This window comes from Manis pentadactyla, chromosome 10 (genome assembly GCF_030020395.1).
Source record: "Manis pentadactyla isolate mManPen7 chromosome 10, mManPen7.hap1, whole genome shotgun sequence".
Classification (NCBI taxonomy): Eukaryota; Metazoa; Chordata; class Mammalia; order Pholidota; family Manidae; genus Manis; species Manis pentadactyla.
This window is the reverse complement of record NC_080028.1, coordinates 72984927-73008582: the sequence shown is the minus strand read 5'-3', so window position 1 is coordinate 73008582 and position 23656 is coordinate 72984927. Positions and strand designations below refer to the sequence as shown.

The window sequence follows — 23656 nt, the reverse complement described above, 5'->3', positions numbered from 1 at the left end:
CATACAGATCCCCACCCTGGTGCTCTGCCATGCTGGGTCTCCAAGGTGGCCTCAGAGTCCACTTGTTGGAGATGGCAGAGAGTCTGTGAGCCTGTTCCCCAACCGACTGTGCATAACACATACCAAGCCCTCCCTGCTCACCTGGAACCACCCTGAATGGTAATGTGAGTCACAAAATAAACTTCTGTTGTGCACACCGTTTGATTTGGGTCTGTTTCTTATAGAACCCCAACTAACACCCTGATACAATGCCCTGTGGCTAAGAGGTCAGGCTTTGGGGTCAGTGACCCCATTTACAATCTGTGTAATCTGGGAAGTCACCTAACTGCTCTGATCCTCAATTTTCTCATCAGTTTGTTTTGCAAATCAAGTGAGAAAAATACTGTAAAGTCCTTCATTCTGGGCTTAAGATGAAGGGGTTTGGTCATTGGTTCCAAGTATTCCAGAAAAATCAGCTGCATCCTGCCCTTCCTTGGATTCTGGAGACCTTTGTCTAAGCTGGCTCGAGCTGGGTTTCTAACCCTTGCAAACAGGAGGGTTGACTAGCAGTGGCAGCCCAAATATTGTCTTTCTCCAATCCATCACCTATATTGTGAGTGGTGGTCCAACCTGGGGCAAACCCAGGGAGAGGCCAGCTCTCCCCTAGGCAAGCTGAAGATGGAGCCAGTGGGCAGTAACTGACCCAATGTCCTCTGCACCTTAGCAGCAGAAAGATGTTTCCAGAAACCAGGTTGACCCCAAAGGAGCCTTTCCCAAGATGTGGTCCCGTCCCAAGATGCAGCACCCACTCAGGTTAGACTGGTCTGTTTTCTTGAACAGAGAAGTCACAGACCAGCAGGCAGTGGTCAGTGGGCTGTGTCTAGACTGAGAACATTTTCCAGACCAGATGGTGTCCCTGGCAGGCCCTCAAAGCCAGCAGAGGCCAAGTCATGCCCAAGAGGCCCAATATGATGAGGATGGTCCAGCATCCTGACGAACAAAGCATCCCAGCACCCTCCTCATTTGCCAGCTGGCCACCATCCCAGGGGCCCAGAGCAGCAGACGGGCAGGCTAGCCCAGGCAGGGGCACTGGGCCGGAAGTGGGGCTCACAAGCTCAGCTCACACATATACACCCCCATACATAAATGCATGCACATAAGAGTCAATGCATTCATGCAACAGGCACACAGATATACTCTGTCCAAACTCTACTGCTGACAGCCCAGCAGGAAACAGAGCCAGTGTAGTGTGGAAGAACCCTGATATCTGATCCCATGATTTTTTGCGTGTGTCACACAAATAAAAGACATTTGACAAAACCTTTGACTCACATCCCCCTGGGGCTCTTTTCTGCCTGCAGATCACACCATGCAGCTCCATGCAGATGATCCCTCAGACCTTCTCTCACTGGATGCCCAAGGATCAACTCATGTTCCGGCAGAAAGATCTGTATCTGTAACAGTAGGACACTGATGGCCTAGGCCAGGCTTCCTAGAAACAGAGCGGGCGGGAGATGGGGATTTGGGTGGATGTGGATTTTTAAGGGAGGACTTTCAGGAGAAGGGAAGTGGGGGCCACAAGAAGCAGAGAGGAAGGAACACAGTGAGGATGTCATCTGTTGTGTCCAGCCTTGGCCTGATCCACAGGAAGCTCTGAAGCAGAGATGCATGACCATGAAGCATGGGTCAGCAATCCTGACCACTCTATCAGTTAGTCATTGGGGTATCTCCTCCCGGGTGAGGCAGCTCCGATCTGGAGAAGGCTCAGCTGTGAGCTCTCAGCAGCCAGGGCTACGGAAATGTGCGCTGGCCAGGTAAAGGGGAATCTGGGTAGGACGCCAACCATGTCTGCACCAGTGCAGACCAATGTCACCATCTGAAGCTCTGTAAAGAAGGGGAGAATTCATCTCTACCTAGTGATGATTTTCAATATAGTGAACATCTATCATGACACAGGCACTGTGACCAACCTCAATGGCTGGCGGTGACACACAGGCACAGCCCAGCAGTGGATTCCAGGTGACTGTCAATCCTGCCTCTGCCAAGGGACTACAACATGAAGCAAGCCCTGTAGCAGGTGCTCTGTGAGCACAATTTCACTGACTCCTCAGAACAGCCCTATAACGCTGCAATTACCCCCTTTTTACTGCAGAACAACCGAAGGCTCAGGGACATTAGGCAGCTCACCCTAAGTCACACAGCCCAGGAAATAACGGGCAGGACTTGCACTCAGATCTGTCTGTCTCCAAAACCATTAAAAATTCTCCCCTCTGCCTCACTGCCTTGAAAAAGATTGAAAAAGATAGCAAGCAGAGGAAGCCCTTTGCTTCCTTTGTGACGCAAGGGTCCCCTGGTGATGCTGGGACTGTGATTTTATCATGTTCAGAAAGGAATGAAAGGGACAGGAAACAAGTGGCATGTGATCTCCTGTCATGTCGGAAGACACTCATTTCAGAGAAATGTACATTTTGCAGAATCAATATGCTCTGAAGCTTCAAAAGGCCAATGAAGACATACAGCCCCAACCCCTGCATGTGGGAGCCCTGTTAGGAGAGACAGTAGAAATTAAATTGAATCATCTGGAGTAAGTAGGTTGTAAACATTCAATACTAATGATCTGTTTCAGTCCCAAAGACCCAAACCTTGCGCTTTGCCCCACTGTGTGCTCTGTTGTTAAAAGACCAACTTGTCCTGCGATGGGGATTCCTCCCCGTTCACAAGTCACACCCGCAAAACTTGTGTCTCATCTCTTACCAAGGCTGGTCACATTTTCTGTAAATGGCCATACAGATAGTACTAATCTTGTGGGTCATACCATCTCTGTTGCAATTACTCAGCTCTGCTGTTGTCATTCAAAAGTAGCCATAGACAATATGTAAGTGAATGAGCATGGCTGTGCTCCAATAAAATTCTAAATAGGCAGGCAGCTGGATTTGGTCCTTGGGCTATAGTTTGCCAGCCCCTGCCTATCCTACTCCTGGGCTCTTTCAGGTACACCTATGTGTGCAACCTGGATGCTGAGCCATTGCATGGCCACAGGGCACATCCCTAGCTTGGGCTTTTTGTGTCCTAACTTGGGGTCATTGGTTACGATCAGGCAGCAGAGGTTAGCTTGGCACAATGTAAATTCTCATGCCCACAAATTAAACCAGGTAAAACACATACTAGGTTGTACTGCACATCTGGCTGCCAGTTATTATCAGGTTTTTTTTTGATAAGCATTTAAATATGGGAAACTGTTGAACCACTGTGTTGTAATCTGAAACCAATATAAGATTGTACAATATTCCAATAAAAAAATAGTATTTAAACTTTTTAGAGTAGTTTTAGAAAAACAGGGAAGATGGATTAATATGTGGAGAGTACCCCACATATAAATGCATTATTATTTACCAAAGTCCATATTTATTTAGATTTCCTTAATTTTTACTTAATGTCCTTTTTTTGGTGCCAGGTTCCTGGCCAAGACACCACAGTGATGACCTTCACAGTCTTGGGGAATACCAGTCAGGTTTTTTGTAGAACGTCCTTCAACTTGGATTTCTCTGATGTTTTTCTCAAAAGTAGACCAAACTTGTGCATTTTTAGGAGGAAGACTACAGAGGTGAAGGATCATGGGTATCACTTCCTATCAAGGGTACCTACTCTCAGGATGACATCACTGTTGACCTTGACATTGATCACCTAGCTGAGGTTGTGTCTATCAGGTTTCTCCACTGTGAGTTACTCTTTTCCCCCCTTTGTCAGACCGTCTGCTTTGGGAGGAAGTTACACACAGCCAACACTTACGGAGTGGGGTGGAGTGACTACCTAAGTTATTTGCAATTCTGCACAGACTTGTCTCTTCACCATTTATTTGTTCAATCATGTATTTATATCAATATGGAATCATGGGTATTTATTTTATACTGTGTGTTATAATCCAATGCTACTTAATCTTGTTGCTCGAATTGTCCAGCTTTGACCATTATGGGCACTTCCACTTGGCTCCTGTGTGTCTCTGAGATACCCCGACCAACGTGGAGTTTTGTGTTGCTTGGTTTAGCATTTCCTTTTGTGTTGAAGGAAGGCACAATGAGAAAGCACATACTTTCTGACACTGCAGGATGCTCCCACCTTATCTTGTATATTTCCTACCCCTGTCCTAGAATTAGACATTTCCCAAGGAGCCCCAGGACAGTATTTATGAGAATGGAGATGTGGGCACTAGCTGTTTGTTGCTAATCTACCTATTGTTTTTGGCCACTCAGCTGACAGAGCAGGGAAGTACATATGTATTACCAACCTGTGAGGATGCGTGTTATGTATAGATACTTCTAGATGCAACCATCTGTATCGATATTATGGTAAACATTGAGTTCAAGCTGAATGTCTCCAACTCTGACCCATTACCACATGGATCATTCTAGCTTCCTCTCCTCTGCTTATCTGCAACCTTCCACTCCAGCGGTGAGAAACCTGGCTCCCACCCTCCACCGTCCATTTACTTGTTTAACTTCAGTATACATGTGTAGTGGTTAGTTACCGAACCATTTCTGGCCTATAAAATGGCAGTTTCATTTTTAGGTTCACCCTAAACAGAGGACAAGTAGGAATCAGTGACATGGTCTCCACATGAGTCATATGGATGGATGGTGACCAGTATTATTACTAGTGAGTATTCACTCACTTATTCATCCATGGATGGATGGAGCCTCAGCTATCCCCCTGCCACTGGCCGCTCCCTCTGGGTCTCTTTGCTGGCCCCTCCTCCCTGCCCTTTCTCTGAACGCTGAACTGTCCCAGGTCCTCTTTGCTGCTCCTCGAACTCGTGAAGCTCACTTCCTCCCCACAGGCTTTGAAGTTACTGTCCCCTCTACCTGGGCAGCTCTTCCTCCCAATCTTTGTATAACTGGTCCCTTCTCTTCCTCAGATCTCAGCTCAAATGGCACCTCCTCAGAGTGGCCTTCCCAGACACCAATCACCCTTTACCACATCACCCTGTCCCGTTTTCTTTATTTATAACACCTATCAATATCTAAGAAATTCTCACTTACATATCCCTCTCCTCCATTAGCCTTTGTTCCAGGAGTGTGAGGCCTGCTCGCTCTTTCTCACCACTATGTCTCCAACACAGAGCAGTGCCTGGCACAGGCTACATGCTCAGTCAACACCTGTTGAATGACTTAATGATTCCTGCCAGGATCAAACTTTGCAAAGCGCCCATGAGACCAGAGGTCAGCAAACCTTTTCCACAAAGGGCCAGATAATAAATACTTTAGACTTTGTACTCCATACAGCCTTTGCCACAACTACTCGCCTCTCCCCTAGCATGGGAAAAACAGCCATGGACAATCTGTAAATGAGTGGGCGCAGCTGTGTTCCCATGACACTCTATTTATAAACACAGGCGGCAGGCCAGGTATGACCCGGGGCCACAGCTTACTAACCCCTACACTCGACCAGTTTAAGACTTACACTTCATCTTCACATGTGAGCAGTTCTCTGCCATCACAATTGGGACTGGCCAGCACTTAGGTGAGGCATTCTTGCAACTGTGCAAAGGAAGAATCATTTTCAATAGGCAGCAAAATGTTCTTTCTCCATCCATATTCCTGCCTACCCTAGCCCCTGGGAAGGAAGCGAGAGGCCTGCTCTGAGTTTGATCACAGCAGCCATTAGCCACCTCTTCCTCTCAGCTCCAGGAGCAGGAACAGGATGAAAATGGAGCAGCTGTCAGCTTCCAGCCCCTTGCCAGCTGCCTCCCCTGCAGAGACCAGACAGGGAGGGGCAGCCCTCAGCCTCTGGAAGCATGGATTCCACACAGATTTGGGGACCATTGTTCCAAGGCCATCATCTATTTTACAAAATCTTCAAACTCCAAAAAGCAAATGCAAGATGGGATGCTGTTTCATCACACAGTGGAACAGTGAAAATATTCACTCATATAAAACGGAATGTAAGTCAACAGCATCTTAAACTACTGCATGTATATGGTATGGCAGAAGGGATGTGGTTAAAAATGTTTCTGATCCAACCACCATCCCACCATTGTACCACAAAGCACAAACATCCACTCCCAGTGAGAAGGGAGAAAGAGCAGGTTGTTCTTTCCTATCATACCTTCCCCCACTCCACCAACATCCAGGGCCAGAAAGGAGCCTCCTGGATCTAGCACATAGTAGGCCTACAGTAAGATTATTTTCTCCACGCTATCAGGCATGTCATAGATGGTAAGGGCATGGTCATTCCAATAATGGAAAGATAAAGTCAAAACTGGCAAATGATGGCAACCAATTTTGAAGAAGTAGAGCTGACTTCTATTGGTTCTGCCTACATGGAACCACTTGTTCCTCTGGGACACGCAGTGTTCCCAGTCACGGCACTCCCATGGCATGGACATATGCATGACTCAGGTCTGGCCAGACCCCAGCAATTCCACAGTTTGCCCATCAGCCCTTCGTCTTCCCCAGGACTGACACACAGTGCTGTGAGATGGAAGTTCTCTTTCTACTGGGCAAATTGGGATGATGTAAGGCCCTATGCTGCTGGGTAACTGTCTTCACAGAAGCAGAACAAATCAGCAGACACCAGGAGCCTGCTCTCCCAAACTGTGCTGACAGTTAGCTGTGGCCCTCTCCACTTCCCGCCCACTGCCTGCCCCATCCCTGCCCCTGCCTTAGGCCGAGCCCTGGCTGAGCAAACTGCCTTGGACCTGCTTTACACGTCTGCCAGTTGCTGGCAGAGTGGCTTTTCAGAGCTGATGGCTGAGAGCTGGAGTGGAGCCTTGACAGAGTGAAGAACAAGGTCAACACACAAAGGGAAGCAGAGCCAGGACACTAAGACAGATCCTGGGTCCACCCAGCCACGTACAAAGCCAGATACTCCTGGATTTCTCCACTACATGATCAGTGGAAGGCCCCGTTTTGCTCAAGCTAGGTGGAGCTGGGTTTCTATTACTTGAAACCTAAAGAGCCTTCACAAATACATGTCGAAATGCATCCGTTTGCTGGATCTCGCAGTCGCTGACCATGTAACGACATCTTTAGAGTAGTGTTCCTATTACCCCAAAACTCAGAGGCCTAATACAATCATATATCACATTCACAGATTCTGTGGGTCAGAAATTTGTAAATCAGCTGGCAGTACTTGTTCAGTGTCTCTGAAGTGGCAGCAGTCAAATGTCAGCTGGGGCTGTAGTCATCTGAAGATTGACCATGGCTAGTAGGTTGGACTGGCTCAACACGTCTCCACAGGACTGTCTGAGAATCCTCACGCAAGGCAAGCTGGCTGCCCCCGGAGCCAAGGAGGGATGTACAGTGCCTTCTATGAGGTAGTATAGGAAGTCACCCCTCATTACTCTCTTCTGCCGTATTCCATTGGCCACAGAGGGCCAGCCCTGATTCAGAGTGGGAGGGGACCACATAGGGCAATGAGGATCATTGGACATCTTCAGGCTGGCTGGTACCTATCCCAGCACCTGCTGTGTGCTAGCAACCAATATGCAGGTGATTAAGACACAGTTCTCACCCCCAGTGAACACACAGCCTCCACAAAACAGACTGCAACCACGCCAACTCTGTCTCGCAAATCCTTCCCAACTCTTCTCTTCTGATTGCTCCAACTTTTAAGGCAAGGGAACTCTTGCCTATTAAGGAATTGGACTTAAGTGCTTAGTCATGTAGCTCTTTGGTTCCAGAAACATGACAGAACAATGGGAAGGTCTTCCACCATCTGCGTCCCTCCCATGACCCATCCCCAGCGTTCATATTGCTACGTGTCGCTGTGCCTTTACTGATGTTATTACATCTTAGGCCCACCTCTTCTGCATGTGACATTCATTTTCTAAACCCTTGAATTGTCCCCTGACAACCTGGCATGCAGCTGCATCATCTCATCTTGTAGAGCAGGGGCAGTAGGGCACAGTGGTTAACAACTCTTGGACCTGGGTTCAAATCCCAGCCCTTCCACTTAGTGGCTGCAAGATCTTAAAGTCTTGGTTTCCCTCTCGGTAACATGGGACTGGAAGCTTATGTGCCTCAGAGGGTCGTGAAGATCCAACAGATCTGCGTGGAAGGGCTTAGCACATGCCTGGTACACAGGAAGTACTCAAGGAAGGCTAGTCTTCCCTGCTGGTTCTCTTAATTCAGGACAGCAATCATTCCCTTTGCCTAACTTCATGAATGTTCTTTCCTCACAATTATACGGTTAGACTAAGGCACAGCCCTGCCTCCTCCTCTGCCCTCCTCTTGCGGCCACCTGCCCCTCCCCACCGACATCCACATGTTCTCATGCCCACCTTCAGCCCTTCCCAGCCTCCCACTTCCAATCATCCTTGCTGCTTGGCTGATAAAATTCAAAACAAGAGAACCCAGAAAAGACGAAGGCTGAGCCAGCACGTTAGAATGACACTTCCTTGAAGGTCTGTGGGTTGTCCTCCCTGAGGTTTTATGGCCATTTTAATGAGCAAAAATGTGCAAACCAGTGTTCTTTAGGAACCCACCATTTTAGACACTTTAAACATTTCTCAAGGGAAAAAGAATCAGCCTCAGGTAACTTTTGCCCCAGTCGGAATCCTCTAACAACATTAACACTTACACCTCACAGGGGATCACAGAAATTCTGTCCTGAGAATACCAGAAAATGAAGAAAGTTACAGACAACAGACTAAGCCCAACTTCAACTGTACTGAATGACACATCAGCTTTTTCCCAGGAACAGAGAAGAAGTCCTGCCAACACCAAAGGTGACCTGTAGCCAGCGATGGGGGAAGGCTGCCACTTAATGGCAGCGTCTGGAACTGGATGGAATGTATTGACATTTTGTTGTGTCTTTCACAAGCTCTTAACCTTTACACCACGTCAATAAAAAGCCCCATTAACATTTAAAAGGGATGTTTTTGGGTGTCCATTTGGGATAAGACTTAGAAAACACTCCAAGAAACGCATGATGTATCTCATCTGTCCCAGATCTCCAAGAGTTTACTTCCTTCCACAGTGGAAAAGCAAACCCATGAAATGGCAAACAGCCCAGCCACAAGTTGGAAACAGCAAATCTTCGGTGACCACCACCAAGAGTCAGGGAGCCCCCAGCTGACCTTCCACCCTGGTAGTGGCACCCTATAAGCCCCGCGTTTCCCTCTCCGTTCTGTATCCTTCCAGACTTGGCTAAAACATCACAACCAGGAAACTTTCCGAAGCCCTCAGTGGGAGCAGACCTTTGCTCTGTGCATCCACGGCCACTTGAGCTTCCTCCAAGAAGCCCTCAGCTTACTGCACTACCACTGTCCATTTGCTGGCTGGTCTTCCACCCAATGGTGGGTCACGCAGGCAGGTGCCACGTGCCCATCTCTTCACTCAGTCATGCGTGCATTCATTCTCTCCTTGTACATGCTCACTGCATGCCAAGCACTGGGGCCACAAGGAATCAAGCAGCCATGGCCCTCAACCTCTTCCAACTGTTCACAGCATTGTCTACTCTACCCATCTTTGTATCCCCAGTGCCTGTCATATGTGATAGCCAATAAATGTTTAATGGATAATATGTCCCCTCCTTTAGTATAACTTAGTTAAATGAATTACTTTCTATAAGAATTCAATTAATGCTGTCCAAATTAATGCTGTGAATTTCTGTGGATCCCCTATGCAAACAGGCAGTCTTTAAGCCTCACCCATCCTACATATGTATTTTGTTTGGCCAAAAGTGGGTGGCTTTTAAACAAACTGAATTTGTCACTCACATTCAAAACCTGGAAGATTTCACACAAACACTGTTCTTGCTTCTCTAGAAACATGAATGTACATTCCTGCAGAGCACCAGGGAGCTACAGCTGAGAAACTGGCTCCTTTCGACAAGGTGGGCACTCTTACTTTGCCACAAGCCCCCCCTCCAGTGTTCCTGCCTCTGAGGCCAAAAGACCACAGCCAGGTACCATCTCACCTTTGCTGGCGATTTCCTTGCCCGAGCCCTTCACTCAGGATCTACATGCCCCTCTAGACATCTCAATTTGTGACCCCAGCTTTACACCAATGTTACCCAAGAAACACATCTGAGATGAGCTACAACACAAACAAATGGGCAATTTTATTGATTTTTACCTCCTAACATACCCTCCTAGTAGTAGATGCAGGTTCTGCACTTTGCAGCACGGATCTCGGACGCAGAGGGAAATTAAGGGAAAAGGTAAATCCAACAGGTACTTCTTCATTAGCAAACCAAGACCCATGTTTATCGAAATTCTTCTTCCAAATGAACGCTGAAGATTAAGAATTTCATCCTCACACTACCAGCACAGCTTAAATACATCTTTGACAAAAATAATAATAATAAATTATCTTCAACTCAGAAAATAAATTGTGCTCAGCAGAGTGACAGGAGGGTCCATTCATGGCATTGCACCAAGGGGCCAGATTGGGGGTGGGGGGTGGGCAGGGACAGGCAGCTGCGCCCACAGGGGCGTGGGACAAAGAGCACGTGCAGAAGGAAGTTAGTCGAGTGAGTGCTTCATGCCAAGGGCAGGTGGTAGCGCCTTGGCTGTGGCCTGTCCAGTGAGATTTCAGCTGCCCCTCTACCTCCTCACGTCCGCCTTGTCTTCTGTTTCTTGGCTTGTCTCTTTGCATCTTCTGGGCCGCTACTGTCAGAGGCTGTTTGGCCAAGTGCACGGACACCCTGCAGCCGACTTGTCAACTGCAACAGCAGTGGGATGAGCTAGAAAGAGAGAGAGGTGAGATCATGAGGGGGGTGCCAGGGAGGACTTCAGCGCAGACAGACATTAGACCCTCACACATCACACACCTCCCTCGTGCACTGTCACCACCCACTATGGGCTAACAGCAGGGTCTCGTTCAGGACAAGGCAGGCCCCTGTACTAGAGGGTCAGCAGAGGTGGGCCCCGCTTCTCTGTGGGCAACATGCCTCCAGAAGGACTCCAAGTTTGAGGATTAGGACAGATGTTAGGAGATGTTTATGGCTGAGGAGGAGGCCAAGGGGTTGGCCTTGAGGCCTTTACAGTCCCTTCCAACCGTAAAATATTCTGTAACCCTGGACTTTCCTCTGCTGTCACTTCACTCTCCCTGACACATCCCGCCTTCTCACGAGGACTCTGGATCTCCTACCTTATCGTGGTTGTAGCCGGCCAAGAGGACAAGCAGCGTCAGAGGCAGGGCAATGTAGGATCCTTGTGCAATGTCTTGCTCAGGAAGTTTCCTCTACAAACACCAAGGGCACTGTGGCTCCTTAACAAGATCTCCCATTTACCCATCACCTGGAACACAGCCATGACCCACCCAGCCTTCTGAATCGGCCACCCAAGGACGCCTGCATATCTCATGGGACCCAAACTCTCGCTGTCCAAAGTAAGGAACGGAAGTGACTTGGACGGATTGTCAGATGAATCCTCTGCTGTCCAAACTCCTTACTTGCTCTCTGAAACTCTGGAACAAATAGATTCCAAAGACAAGGTATCCTTCACGCGCCAAACTTTCACTAAATTAAGGAAGTCAAGAGCTGTGGGTAGCAGGGGACTCCTGAGGTTGGAAAGAAAATGGGTCTCATTTTGTTGAGTCCCAGCTACCCACAGTGAGGAGACAAGTAGGCTGCTACTTGTAGCCCAGCGGCCATCCACCCTTTCGTCCAACAGAACCTGTGCCTGTCATCTGGGCCAATCAGAATACAGCCATTTCCCAGCTTCCCTTGCAGCTGGGTGTCGCCATGGAACTGAATTCTGGCCAATGCCACATGAACAGAAGTGTTAGGGGAAATACCCAGTTTGTAATCTAAAAGAGAAATGGTCTGCCTTCCCTTCTTGACGGTCGGACAGCATCCATCCAAGGGTGCCATTTCAGAGAAGGCTGCCATGCTAGAAGGTGGTGGAGCCTAGGTCCCTGATACCTGGGGCTTCCATATGATCCTGGACTGCTCACTCCTCACTGCTGACGCAAGACAGAAGCTCCCATCCTGCTAAATCCCCTAAAATTCTGGGTCTCTAACAGCCAAGGAACCTATATCCTAGCTTGCTCCAACCCCATAAAGGAAACAAATAAATGGGAACTTTTAGATAATGATAAAACAGGTTAATGATCCAAAGTGCTGGTTCCCAAAGAATGTCCAGGGATCTCCCTTACAGGAGATGTGCAAGATCATAACTGCTTTCGTAATAATGCTAAGATACTGTGCCTCATTCTCTCGAGTGCACAGTAGACTTTTCCACAGGCTACGTGATGACATCATCACTGACAGCTAAGGAAATGTGTGGTTTATGAGTTCTTGTGTTTTTTACACATTGTGTTTCTCAGTTTTAATTTCTAATATAGTAAATACAGATAGATACATCCATATAAACTAAAGCTCTTGAGCTCCTTGATGATTTTCAAGAGTGTACTGGGGTCCTGAGACCAAAACATCTGAGAACATCTGGCTGGAGAATGATGGTGGGCCATTTCATCCAAGACGGTGGGGACTGAATGGGATGGTTCTTTAATAAATGGAAGAGTAAGGGTGGGAACAGATCTCCACCTCCAACTGCCTCCTCTGGTGTTCTTTAACATGTCTTAGATACCAACCCATTTTCCATCAAAGTAAGTACTTAATTAAAGGTCTCGTTTAGTGGGAAGTGGCAGAGTGAGGATGAGAATAAGCTCTGAGGACAGCTGGTCTAGAATCAAGTCCCAGGTCTTACCATGTGACCTCAGGCAATCCTCTAAGACTCAGTTTATTCCAACATTAAATGACGATGACATGACCAGTACTACTGCAGGGAACTGTTGTCAAAATTCAGAGATGAGCCCGGAGAAGTGCTTAGCAGTGCATGAAACATTGAGTGAAAACCAACAACGTGATCCTTGGTCTGCACATTCAACAAGGGAATGAGGTAAAGGGCTACAGAGGCCCCATGAACGTACAATCTGAGCCGCTCATCCTCAGGCTGTGAGGTGGCAGAAACCACGGGATCTGGGACAAGCCACCTCACCAGGAGCTCTGGCTCTGCTGAATAACCCAGGGAGGATCTCTCTCTGAGCTTCTGTAAAACGAGGAACAGCACCGCCCCTCGAAGGTCTGTGGTGGCATGAGCGGCTCAGGCGCCCCCAGAGTGGCACGTGGCCCCCCTGCTCCCATGCGCACTTCCCGGCAGACGTCATTCTTCAGATTCTCAGAGGTGACACAAACATCACTTTCAGCAGCTATGAGACTTGGCTGCTCAATCACCACCGAGCAGCATCTCTGTGTTCCTGCCACCGGCTGCTCAAGTGTCTCCCTGGATCCAGACGAATCTCCTGGCAGGGGGCTCTTCACAGAAGCTCCCCTCCCTCTCCCTGGAGTTGCTCTGTGTCCCCCATATGCCCGTCTCCTTCGCACTTTCTAACCAGCTCTCTGATATGGGGAACAAGGTAAGTGCTTCCTCCCAGGATCATTGGAGAAACTCTCCACTTTGGCTAAGATCCTATTCACAGAGTCACTGAACACAAGTTACTCCTCAGAGAAGCCCAGAATGAGCTGGCGACCTTGGGCTGCTCAGTCTCCCCTCAGGGTCTCATCTCTAAATTACGGGTAGTAATTCCTACCTACCTCCCACACACGATGGCATTTGAAAAGCACAAAATAGTAATTGGATTGCCCTTGGGAAAAGATAAATTTGGGACCATTCTTCACACCTTACACCAGGAAAAATTCCATATGGATAGAGATTTAAATGTAAAAGATGCAGCCATATAAGGACCAGAAGAAAATAATAAATTCCTCTAAAAACTGGGAAGTGGGTAAAATCTTCCTGACTATGACTCAAAATTCAGAAGCAATAAAGAAAAACTCAACACATTTAACATAAAAACAAATGTTGGCATAAGCAAAGTGAAAAGATAAATCATAATTGGGAAAAAAATGTCTATAAGATATATTACAAAAGGGCTTCTAAAACAGATGAACACAACCAACAAATCCTATAGAAAAATGGGTTCTAGAAGTAAATGGCTCCCAGAATAGGGAACATGATTGGCTTGTAACCAAAGATAAAAGAGAAATGCAAAAGATGACACTGAGGTACCACTTCTCATCTATCAAACTGTAGCTGTTCTTTAAGTTGACAACAGGCTCGATTAGGGTAAAGGGGACTCTCACACCCTGCCGGTGGGAATGAGCCCTGTACAACCCATATGGAAGGGAAGTGACACCACCAAGAGAAATTCCAGCTGCATCTGTCCTGTGATCCAGCAGCTCTACTTCTAGAACTCAATTCCAAAGAAAGACTGACAAACGTTAAAAAACATGCATGCAGAAGGCTGGTCACTGAAGGATGCTAACAGCAGAAAACTAGCGACAACCCAAATGTCCACCAACCAGAGACTAACTGAATAGGCTGTGGTGTAGCCGCACGAAGGAGTACTATGCAGCTATAAAGAAAGAGTAAGAAATAGTAAACACATGGCTCTGTGTACAATTGTCTTTTTAAAAAATAAAATGAGATGTTTACTCTTGGCACCAAAAAGGCCTAGGAACAAGGATGGGTGCAATAGCTATGAGGCCAGATTTTTTCTTGTAATAAAGACGTCTGGGCTCCACTTTCTCTACCGGCCAAGTCCACAATCAGGAGGTCTGAGGTGGGACCCTGAGGCCCATTTTTGTTGTTGCTGATGTGGGTGCTCCTCGTGATTCCACGCCACATCGAGCTTTGGGAACCACTGATCCAAATAATCATCTCATGACTATGAGAGGTGTGTGTGTGTCATCTGTTCTGTTGTTTTTTATAGTCGGTTACAGGATCTGATAAGGCCCACATATTGCGAATGGCTAATAAATTAAGCTTTTTTAAATCTAGATACCTCACCCATTTGCTTTTGTTTTGTTTTTCTCCCATAATTTATTTGTCAAATAAATCAGGTTCTAGGTTACTGTCCTGCAGTTCCTCACAGCCCACGCTGTGCTGACCACATCCCTGTGATGTCCTTTGCCTGCTCCTGTGTGCTCTGCATTTCCTGTGAATGGCACCTGGTTCTAGAAGTTTGGGGGACGGGCAGGTGACATGTGCCTCCTGCCAGAGGACACAACACCCCCAATCACAACACCTCCTCCCCAAAAGTCACACCTGAGCTACTGACCTAAACAATTCCAGCCTCTCGTTGCCAGTTTCCTCCTCAAAGGGATCTGAAAGCATCAGCACTCAGAGAGTAGAAAGCATGTGGGGAACTCAGAATTCAAAATCAGAACCCACAGGGGCCCCAATAGGAAGACTATTTAAGCAGCTGCCCTCCTTCCACCCAGTATCTGGAGTGCAGGTCATATGGTTTTCCTTCTCTCCCCACCCCTGTTGGCTTTTTTAAAACTCCCCCCTCTCCTTACCGTGGGGTTGAAAATCAAGGTGATATGTTTATGGTAGCCCACTGCTGTGAAGGAGACTTGGGGCAAGACATAGTCATACTGGGATCTGGGGAGCGTGGAGTCCAGAAGCACAATGTAATTCTGTGCATAAGGAAGAAGGTATTTCACAAAGGACAGCTGGGACAAAGCAAATGAAAACCAAACCTAACATATGACTGTGATGTAAAGGGCTTCACGTTTACAGAGAAATCCCGTTTACACATCCAGACCAGGTCATTAACTGCAGAGTAGTGACCTTGGGTGACAGCCATATGTCCCCAACACCTCTGAGCCTGTGGCCCTTTTTCAGGAGCATATTCAATGACAATTATGGTCCTTTAAGGATCTGACTTTATAAAACACAGAAAGTTACTTTGAGCCAATCCTGATGAGGGAGGGACATGATCTAACTGAGAGAGACTGTTTTCAATCCAAAATGAGGTGGACTTTTAAGGGATGCTACTTAAGTGGCTCATAAGCAGGCGAGTTCTAAGAACAAATTGCGGCTCTGGAATGGTACCAGTGACAGTCACAGCCCCTGTGTGCTGTGCTGATCACCTGCTGTATGCCAGCCACTGTGGGCACGCACCTTGTTAGGCAAAATACCAGCTCTGCTCTCAACCACTGACAAAATCGGGATTATCAGCAATTCACAGATGGGGAGAGTGAGGCCTGAAGCAGTTAAGAGTGACTGGCCCAGGGTCACTCAGCTACTAAGGTACTGAGCAGGCTGGAAACCCAGGGAGCGTCTGCCCCTAAGGCCCAAGCTGTTTCCACAGTGCTGCGTGGCCTCTGGCTCTTTCTAAGGGCATCTGGAAAAGCAAAGAGGAACCCCAAATACCACCACAAACCATTTCGTTATTTTACAGCCATTTCATGGGAAAGACCATAATAAGTCATCCCCATGGCAGGTGGTAAGAAGCCAGGATAGGGAAGGTCACACCCAGGTTCACTAATGAAAACCATAGGCTAAGCTCACCAGAAAAGAACCAAATTCTTGGCAAAGTTTGCTTCATCCAATTAGAATGGATAATAAATATTCTATAATCAGCAAATGATGTCCAACACTGAGGCTTTGGTGAAATAAGTTATGGTATTTCCTATATTATGGGCCACAGTGCCACCATTAAAAACCATGTTTCAGAAGATTTAACAATAAAAGATTTGTGATACACTCTTCATTGAAAAACACAGATGATAAAATGATGTAAAAATAGCCCCAGCTTTGAATTATTAAAATATATACGAATATTTATCTTTATACACAGGAGCAAACACACAGAGAAAAAGACCAAAAGGATCCCTATCAACACGTTAACTGTGGTTATTCCTGGATGATGGGATTATGTCTGATATTTTCCCCAAAAATCTCCTGCCATGAATGTGTGTTATTTTTCTAAACAGAAAAGACAGCTAAGAAACACTAATCCCCACAGAGCCTATCCTCCCCTGATTCACAGAACATGGGACCAACTGCTGCAAAGCAGTGGCAGGCAGACAATGAGAGAACTGTGCTTCCCTAAGCTGAAAGGTAGAGTTAGTACAACACAGGCACGAGCCGGAAAGCAGTGCGGACATTACCTGGTCATCTCTGAGCAGGGGCGGGAAGTGGAAGAAAAGGGACTGGCCGAGGGAAACCGTCTGGATTGGGTTGTCTAGGTTTTCGCTTTTGTACAGTTTCACCTGGAGAGCAGGAACAAAGTGGAATGTGCTTTTGAAACTGAGACAAGACAAGTATTTCCGTTCAGACTCCCTCAGAGTGGCTTCTCTCTTGGGGGAAAGGATCTTTGGAAACATGGGTATTTGAAAGAGAAACAATCCTCCCAACCAGAAAACATAATGCACACCTAGGTCGCTGAAACTCCAGTTACATGACATGCACAGAAGTGAAAGATTTTAAAACAGATTCTGATGGCCTACGTTAATGCTCAGAAGAGTAGTAACATAGTTAGTATAATGATAATATTAATAAGAACAGCTTCCAACATAGTTCCAATATGCCAGGCACATACAGGCACTTTATATACACTGTCACCAAAGCCACTACTCAACAGGCTTTATTATTATCCCTTCAGAGACTCAGAGAGCCTGCGTCCCTGAAAGTCTGGCCATTTATTCGTGGTGGAGCCTGGGACCCAATCCACATCACTGAGGGTCCCACCTGGAGCCGTCTCTCTGTTTGCTAGAACCTGAACTCCACAGGTATTTGTTACACTTGAAACACAGTCCCATTTTTGCATTAAGTTGTCCAGGCTTCTTCCAGAAGCAATTAGTACTTTGCTTCTGGCCTTTCTTTCTCCCTGGCCTGGGTTCACCACCTGCTCTCACTACCATATGCCATGGGGCTCAGATAAGGAGGTACAGTCCTGGCCGATGTTGAAGGTGCAGGCTCCATAGAATGTCAAAGCCCTCCTCAGGCCTGCGATGACATTTCTATTTAACGTGAAAGAAGAACTTTCCTAAAACAAGTCACAGGCTGGAGGTCTGTGGGTGGCATCCAAGATCACATATGTGTCCATTTGCCCCATACCGTATTCTAAACAAATTTGAATTCATTGCCTAAATTTAAAAACCAGGTGATTTCAAGTATCTCTAACTTCCAACTTCTCTGGAAAATTGGGAAGAAGTTGAGCCAAAATTCCCAAACGGACATCAAGAGATGGAGGCAAGGAGTGCACCTTCCCCTTCCCGCTGGATGGGGCACGGATTCTCCAGTTTGCCCCTATTCCATCAGGCCTCTTTGCTCTCTGGCATTACCTGCCTGGCCCTGGGTGACATGCTTGCCACCTGGGCTGAAGGGCAGAATACAGAGGTCAACGAACACCTCAGGGCACATTCTCATCCAAATCAAAGACTTCATGGTACACGCAATTCCAGTGCCTCAGGTGGCAGTTCACGAACGTCTTCTGAGGGACTGAAGGGCACTACATAAACATTTCTTCATGGGGACTTTGTGAGAGTTTGAAGAGCCTTCCAGAGGTCACTGAGTCCAACTGCCCAGTTTTACAGAGGAGGAAACCAAGGTCCCTGGAAATGAAGTGACTTACCAAGGCACCAAGGTGAGTAAGTGCCAGGGACAGGGGACAGGCCGGACTGCCGGACTCCTACCCACTGCCCACCACCTGCCCCACCCCCAGACACAATGTGAAAAGCTGTGAAGCAGTCTGACTTAAAACTGTCTTTCTGTCATAGATGCTGGGTCATATTGATCATTCATTAGGCTTCTGGTACAATGCCTCCAAAGAGACAGACAGCTAGCAAAACAGTTACCTGAAGGTAGAAGGCGTTTTTCTCTGGTGATCAGCAATCATTCTCCTGGATACATGCTAGGACTATAGTTTCTTAAATCTCAACCTCAACACTCCACATCTACACTGTTAATCCGTTAAAACAAGCACCACACAGGCCTGGAGAGCCTCCAATCACTCATCCAAAAGCCAAAAGGAACACAATACCTTAACCTTAAAAAGCTGGCCTTACCCATAATGTAGGAAGATACTCGGAGGAGGTGATCACGTTTCCACTTAAATCAAATTGATTAATCTGCCGGAAAACTATGATGTTAATGTCATCGATGTCATTATTCCCAACCTAGGAAGAGAAGAGGAATACTGGTATTAAAAGAGAACTTCTACTACACCAGCTGCATGACATCCTGGGAGCTATTTATGGCAAACTGCACTTCTTACACTAAGGATGCAGTTTGCCAGTAAAGTGGTCTAAGCACAAGGTCACAAACTAACAAAGTAGGTGGGCTACACCTGGTCCAGACACCTTTTGTTTGAAAAGCACAGTATTTTTTTCCCCTTAAGTTTTATTTACTTGCCAACATTTTAAAAAGAAATTTCATATACAAAAGAGCCAGATCTTCCAGCCTCCTTTGAACAAAGGGCAACCAAATGCTCTTTCATGGCAGCAAACAGCAGCACCAAGCCCCAGCTGCCCTCTCTGGGCAGGCATGTGCTCACCTGTTTGTCACTTTTTCTTATCAACCAGGCCACAGTCCACATCACTGCCTGTGATCCTGGCCTAAGTCACCGCAGCAGGGAAATATAAAAGTGTAAGATGCAGCCATCACAGCCACTTAAAATGCCAAATGCCATAAAGACATCAAGAAAATCCACTTCCCAGGCCCAGTAGTCCTAAGTGGCCCACCCCACCCCCAACCCCTCACAATCTTCAGGCCTAAATGCCAGCCAACAACGCCACCAAGGGCATTGTCCTACCCAAGCCCTCTCTAGTCTAGCAAATGTGTTTTTCCATGGAAGAAAAGCTGCACTTGAAATGACTCCGGGGCCACTTCTGAGATCTGGAGGGCTGCTTCTTTAGGGATCAATTAGCTAAGTCATGATCTGGAATATCAAAAGACTCTGCCTACCAAATGGGAAAAACAAGGTCATCTGAATATAAGGAAACTGTGTGGCCCTGCCACCAATTAAGTCCATGTTCTCTTTATTATCCTCCCTTGATAGGAAATGCTACTTATACCTTAAGATCCTTAACTTGCAGAATAATGATCAGGGGAAGTGGGGTGACAACAGTTCAAATTTCTTCTCTGGATGCATAACAGCAACGCTGCTCATTAAAAACCCCACATAAGATGCTGCTTGTGAAGATGACACTACCCTAAGAGGATGCTTAATTAGGATTTAAAGCTCCCCCCGCAACAGATGAAAGGCAGGCAGCCTGAGGAGCACTAGAGGATTTTTGATCAGGGAAGCAATCATATTGCGATGGCGCTGAAGAATGTTGTGCCTTACCGCAATTACCCGGTGGTGGGGGAGGGCCCGTTCAATGTGATCGTTGCCTTCCGCCTTGAGCTGAACGTGGTACACACATCCCGGCTGTAAATAAACCCAGGAAACACATCTTAAACAGGGGCTAGTCACGTGAGCCTGCTCCAAGCCTGCTCTGACTGCAGGCCTTCACCATGATGCCCTCTGTCACCCCCCCCCAGTACCCAGCCTGCCACCCATTAACCTTCAGAGTTCCTTTAAAAAGCACCCTAAGGGAACATTTATCTGAAGCTCTGCAATTCTTGCAATCCCCATTCGGTTTCTCTTACCCAAGGAAAATTAAGCTTGGTCTCTTATTTCAAAATTGCAAGCATAATACGCATATTCCAATAAAATTATTATTTTCTCGCTATCCACCCTCCCCCCACATCTGTATATATGCAGTGAATGATACCTGGAAAGACACTCCCAAGTGCTGCCAATGGATATTATTTCTGGGACTTGGGATTTGAGATTTGTTTGTTTTAAAAATTATTTTTCATCTATTTCCTATACTATTTATAGGCATATATCACAATTGCCAAAGAAGTCATTATTCTAAAAAATCCTTATAAAGCAAACAATTTCTGATCACCAATGGCACACCTGACCCCATGACGCATTAGGATCAAAAGCATCCAGCTGGGTTCAAAGGCATCTATATGTGTCTTAGAGGGCACAACTCATTTACTTTTAAACTAGCATGGGTAATATAGTTATGGTCTCCTAAAATAATGTGCACTTTGATCATCTCCATATGCAGGTAGAGCACCATCAGAAATGTCACGCACTACACATTAGCAAGGGGCACTCCAGGTGGTAGCTTCAGGGTGATTTCTGCTCCTTTCAAAATTTTGTCATTTTCAATATGATGCTTCAACTATTTTATAATGAGCACATGGTACCTTTACAAAGACAATAAAGCTATTATTTTAAAATATGAGAACAATCAAATTTATGACTGCCAACAGACATATTAATTCACTTTATAGCTCAGTTAGGACTTCCTGCATGGGGTTTGGTTCAAAATAGCTTCAAATTTGATTTAAATTTGCACCTCACAGAGGAACAGATGTGAGCAGCTGCTTGTGAGGTGGGAGTATCACTGAAGACATGCAGACCAAGCACCGCCCTCTCACTCCCATGCCCAGACAAGGCAGGAGCCTATGGGGCAGCTGCTCCAATTCGAGTGGCCCCACTTCTTGCTCATGGCCAACTGATTCCAGGACTCACCTGCATCCTTTGGCAGCAGTGTCTAGTGGGACAGTGTCTCTTGCAGGACAAGCACATGACAAAAGGTCAAATGAATAAATGAAACCTAACTGGGGTCAAAATGCTTAGGAAATCTTCCACAAGGGCTCTCCAACCTGGTGACAAACTCAAATCCAAAACCCTTGGTGAGAACTAGCTAAGGATATTTATTCCTCCAGAACCTGCGGCCTGACAAGTGGAAGGTGTGCACTGTCACAAGGGGGCGACTCTAAAGATACTAACTTGCTGATGAGTTAACACCTATTAGGTGGAGGAGGGAATCAGGGAGTATCAGTTAGAGTGGAAATCTACTGAGGCAGAGAAGGAAACTGTATTTGATTTGATTAAATAAAATGTGTGAAGTCAATGCATTTAGAAAAACATGTCCAGGCCAGCAAGACACTGGGGGCAACCAAGGTGACACAGTATTTGCGTTCATGAAACCCCAAGGAGGTAAGCCCAGAACAGAGAGTTCCCCGGGGACGGGGGAGGCTCCCCGACACTGAACTCCCCAGGATCCTCCTTTTCTTATGCTGCTGCCTTAGAATGAGAAAACTGCAGACTAAACCTGAGTGCCTGGTTCTAGGGAGGACCGCCATGGGAAGGGTTGTGTTTGTTTCTGCTTCCCCACTATTCACTGAGTCAGTGTGCCATGCACCACTCTGTGTGTTACATGCATGGACTCAATACTCAGCCATCCTATGAGGGAGATGTTATTCTGGTACTCATTTTACAGACAATGGAACAGATATAGAATGGATGAGAAACTTGCATGAACTTAAACAGCTAAGAAATGACAGTGGCAGGATTCGAACTGAGGCAGACTGGAGCAGAAGGATGCTTGTGCGGCCAAGAAAGGACATCACAGAGCTGGGCTTGCACTGAATGATCGCGTGAGGCCAAGCACAGGGCTAGGACCTGACCCCTCTCCCTGGGCCCTGGCTGCAGCCAGCATGAGAGGGGGACGTTGGCACTGCTGCACTGCCTGTCTGCTCTCTGTGGCACCGCGGCCACAAGGGAGGAAAGCTGGCCTGAGAATGGTAGAGAGCACATGCCTGCGGCCAGGCCTTCCTGCAGGACAGAGGACAGCTGGAAAGGAGCGCCAAAGTAAGGCTTGTCCAGACTCCTGCTGATGGCAAGATAACCATCATCTTGATGAATCTGATGAGAACATGACAATGGTGGGGAGTTGTTGGGAGAGTATGGGGAGCCCACCCAGTCAGCATGCATCCAGCTGGACCACCAGAATGTATGTATTGCAGTTCCCAGCACGACCAGGGAAGACACCCCCGGTCCATCCTCCTCCTCCTTTAGCTTGAATCCTCCTTGCTCACCAAGCAACCTTCCAACCTGACCTCCTGGTTCCTTAGTATCTGAGAATGGGATGCCCTGGCCACTGGCCAAGAGTATTCTTGTCTTTGGGAAAGAACAGAATTGCCCAACATATCTAAATAAACTAGCAAACTGATTTGCATCTCAGCTCACATGATTTGGGCAAATATGAGTGTTGTCAATATATGTATGACTATCACTAGGGTCAACTAAGAATATCCAGTCTGTAACTCTGAAAGACTGGGGACCAAACCCAGGATCCAAGTGGTCCAGTCCAGTGGGTGCTGTCCAACCCATACTCTCAGTGATTTCTACAGTATACGGTTAGTGTCTGCTGAATGAGCAAATGAATAAATGCGCAAATAAAAACTGAGGGACAAAGCACAATAAATCCTAAACCAAATATTCCAATTTGGCCGAAAGGACAAATAATTTATTTGGCCCACACAAAGAAATTGTGAGTTTTTCTTTAAATTAATTGTTAACAACTAAGCCCAGGAGTTTTTCACATAGAAATTTCAATTTCTGACTTCTCTTTTAAAATTCAAACGATCTGACGACTCTGAGTATGTCTTCCCACCTGGCTATAATGAGCTGGAGCTGAGTGACAGCTGGCCCCATTACATGAGTCATGCCCTCTCCCATTTACCACAGTCCTCACCACTCTCTAATGTCCACCCTGCATCCTTCAGCCATTCACACTTCTCTTTTGGCCCCACAGACATTTGGTTTGAGAGCCCTGGCCTAAGCCATAACCACCCAACACTAGGCAAAAGTTGTACAGAAGTTTCCAAGCTTTATTTTGTCATAAAACTCCAACCAAATATGTGAGATAAAAAGTAGTTCTATCACTTCCTAGAAAAATACAACCTTCCAAGACTGATCAAGGAAGAAACAGAAAATCTAAACAGACCAATGACCAGCAACAAAATTGAATCAGTAATCAAAAAACTACCCAAGAACAAAACCCCTGGGGCAGATGGATTCACCGC

General features: G+C 46.7%; 1 protein-coding gene across 3 annotated transcripts in view; it reads right to left on the bottom strand.

The window, feature by feature from the left end:
• Positions 1-10017: 10017 nt before the first annotated feature.
• NOMO2 (NODAL modulator 2) overlaps positions 10018-23656 on the bottom strand; it is a 62466-nt gene continuing 48827 nt past the window's right edge. The window contains exons 26-31 of one of the 3 annotated variants that reach the window (XM_036917925.2): positions 20067-20150; positions 18787-18897; positions 16888-16989; positions 15289-15408; positions 11073-11165; positions 10018-10665 (exon numbers count right to left, since the gene is read on the bottom strand). In XM_036917925.2, the coding sequence (XP_036773820.2) occupies positions 10534-10665; positions 11073-11165; positions 15289-15408; positions 16888-16989; positions 18787-18897; positions 20067-20150 (642 nt within the window). In that variant the 3' untranslated portion in view covers positions 10018-10533. Of the gene's footprint in view, positions 10666-11072; positions 11222-15288; positions 15409-16887; positions 16990-18786; positions 18898-20066; positions 20151-23656 lie in introns of all 3 variants that reach the window. The other 2 variants (XM_036917926.2, XM_036917927.2) reach the window with 2 other exon arrangements.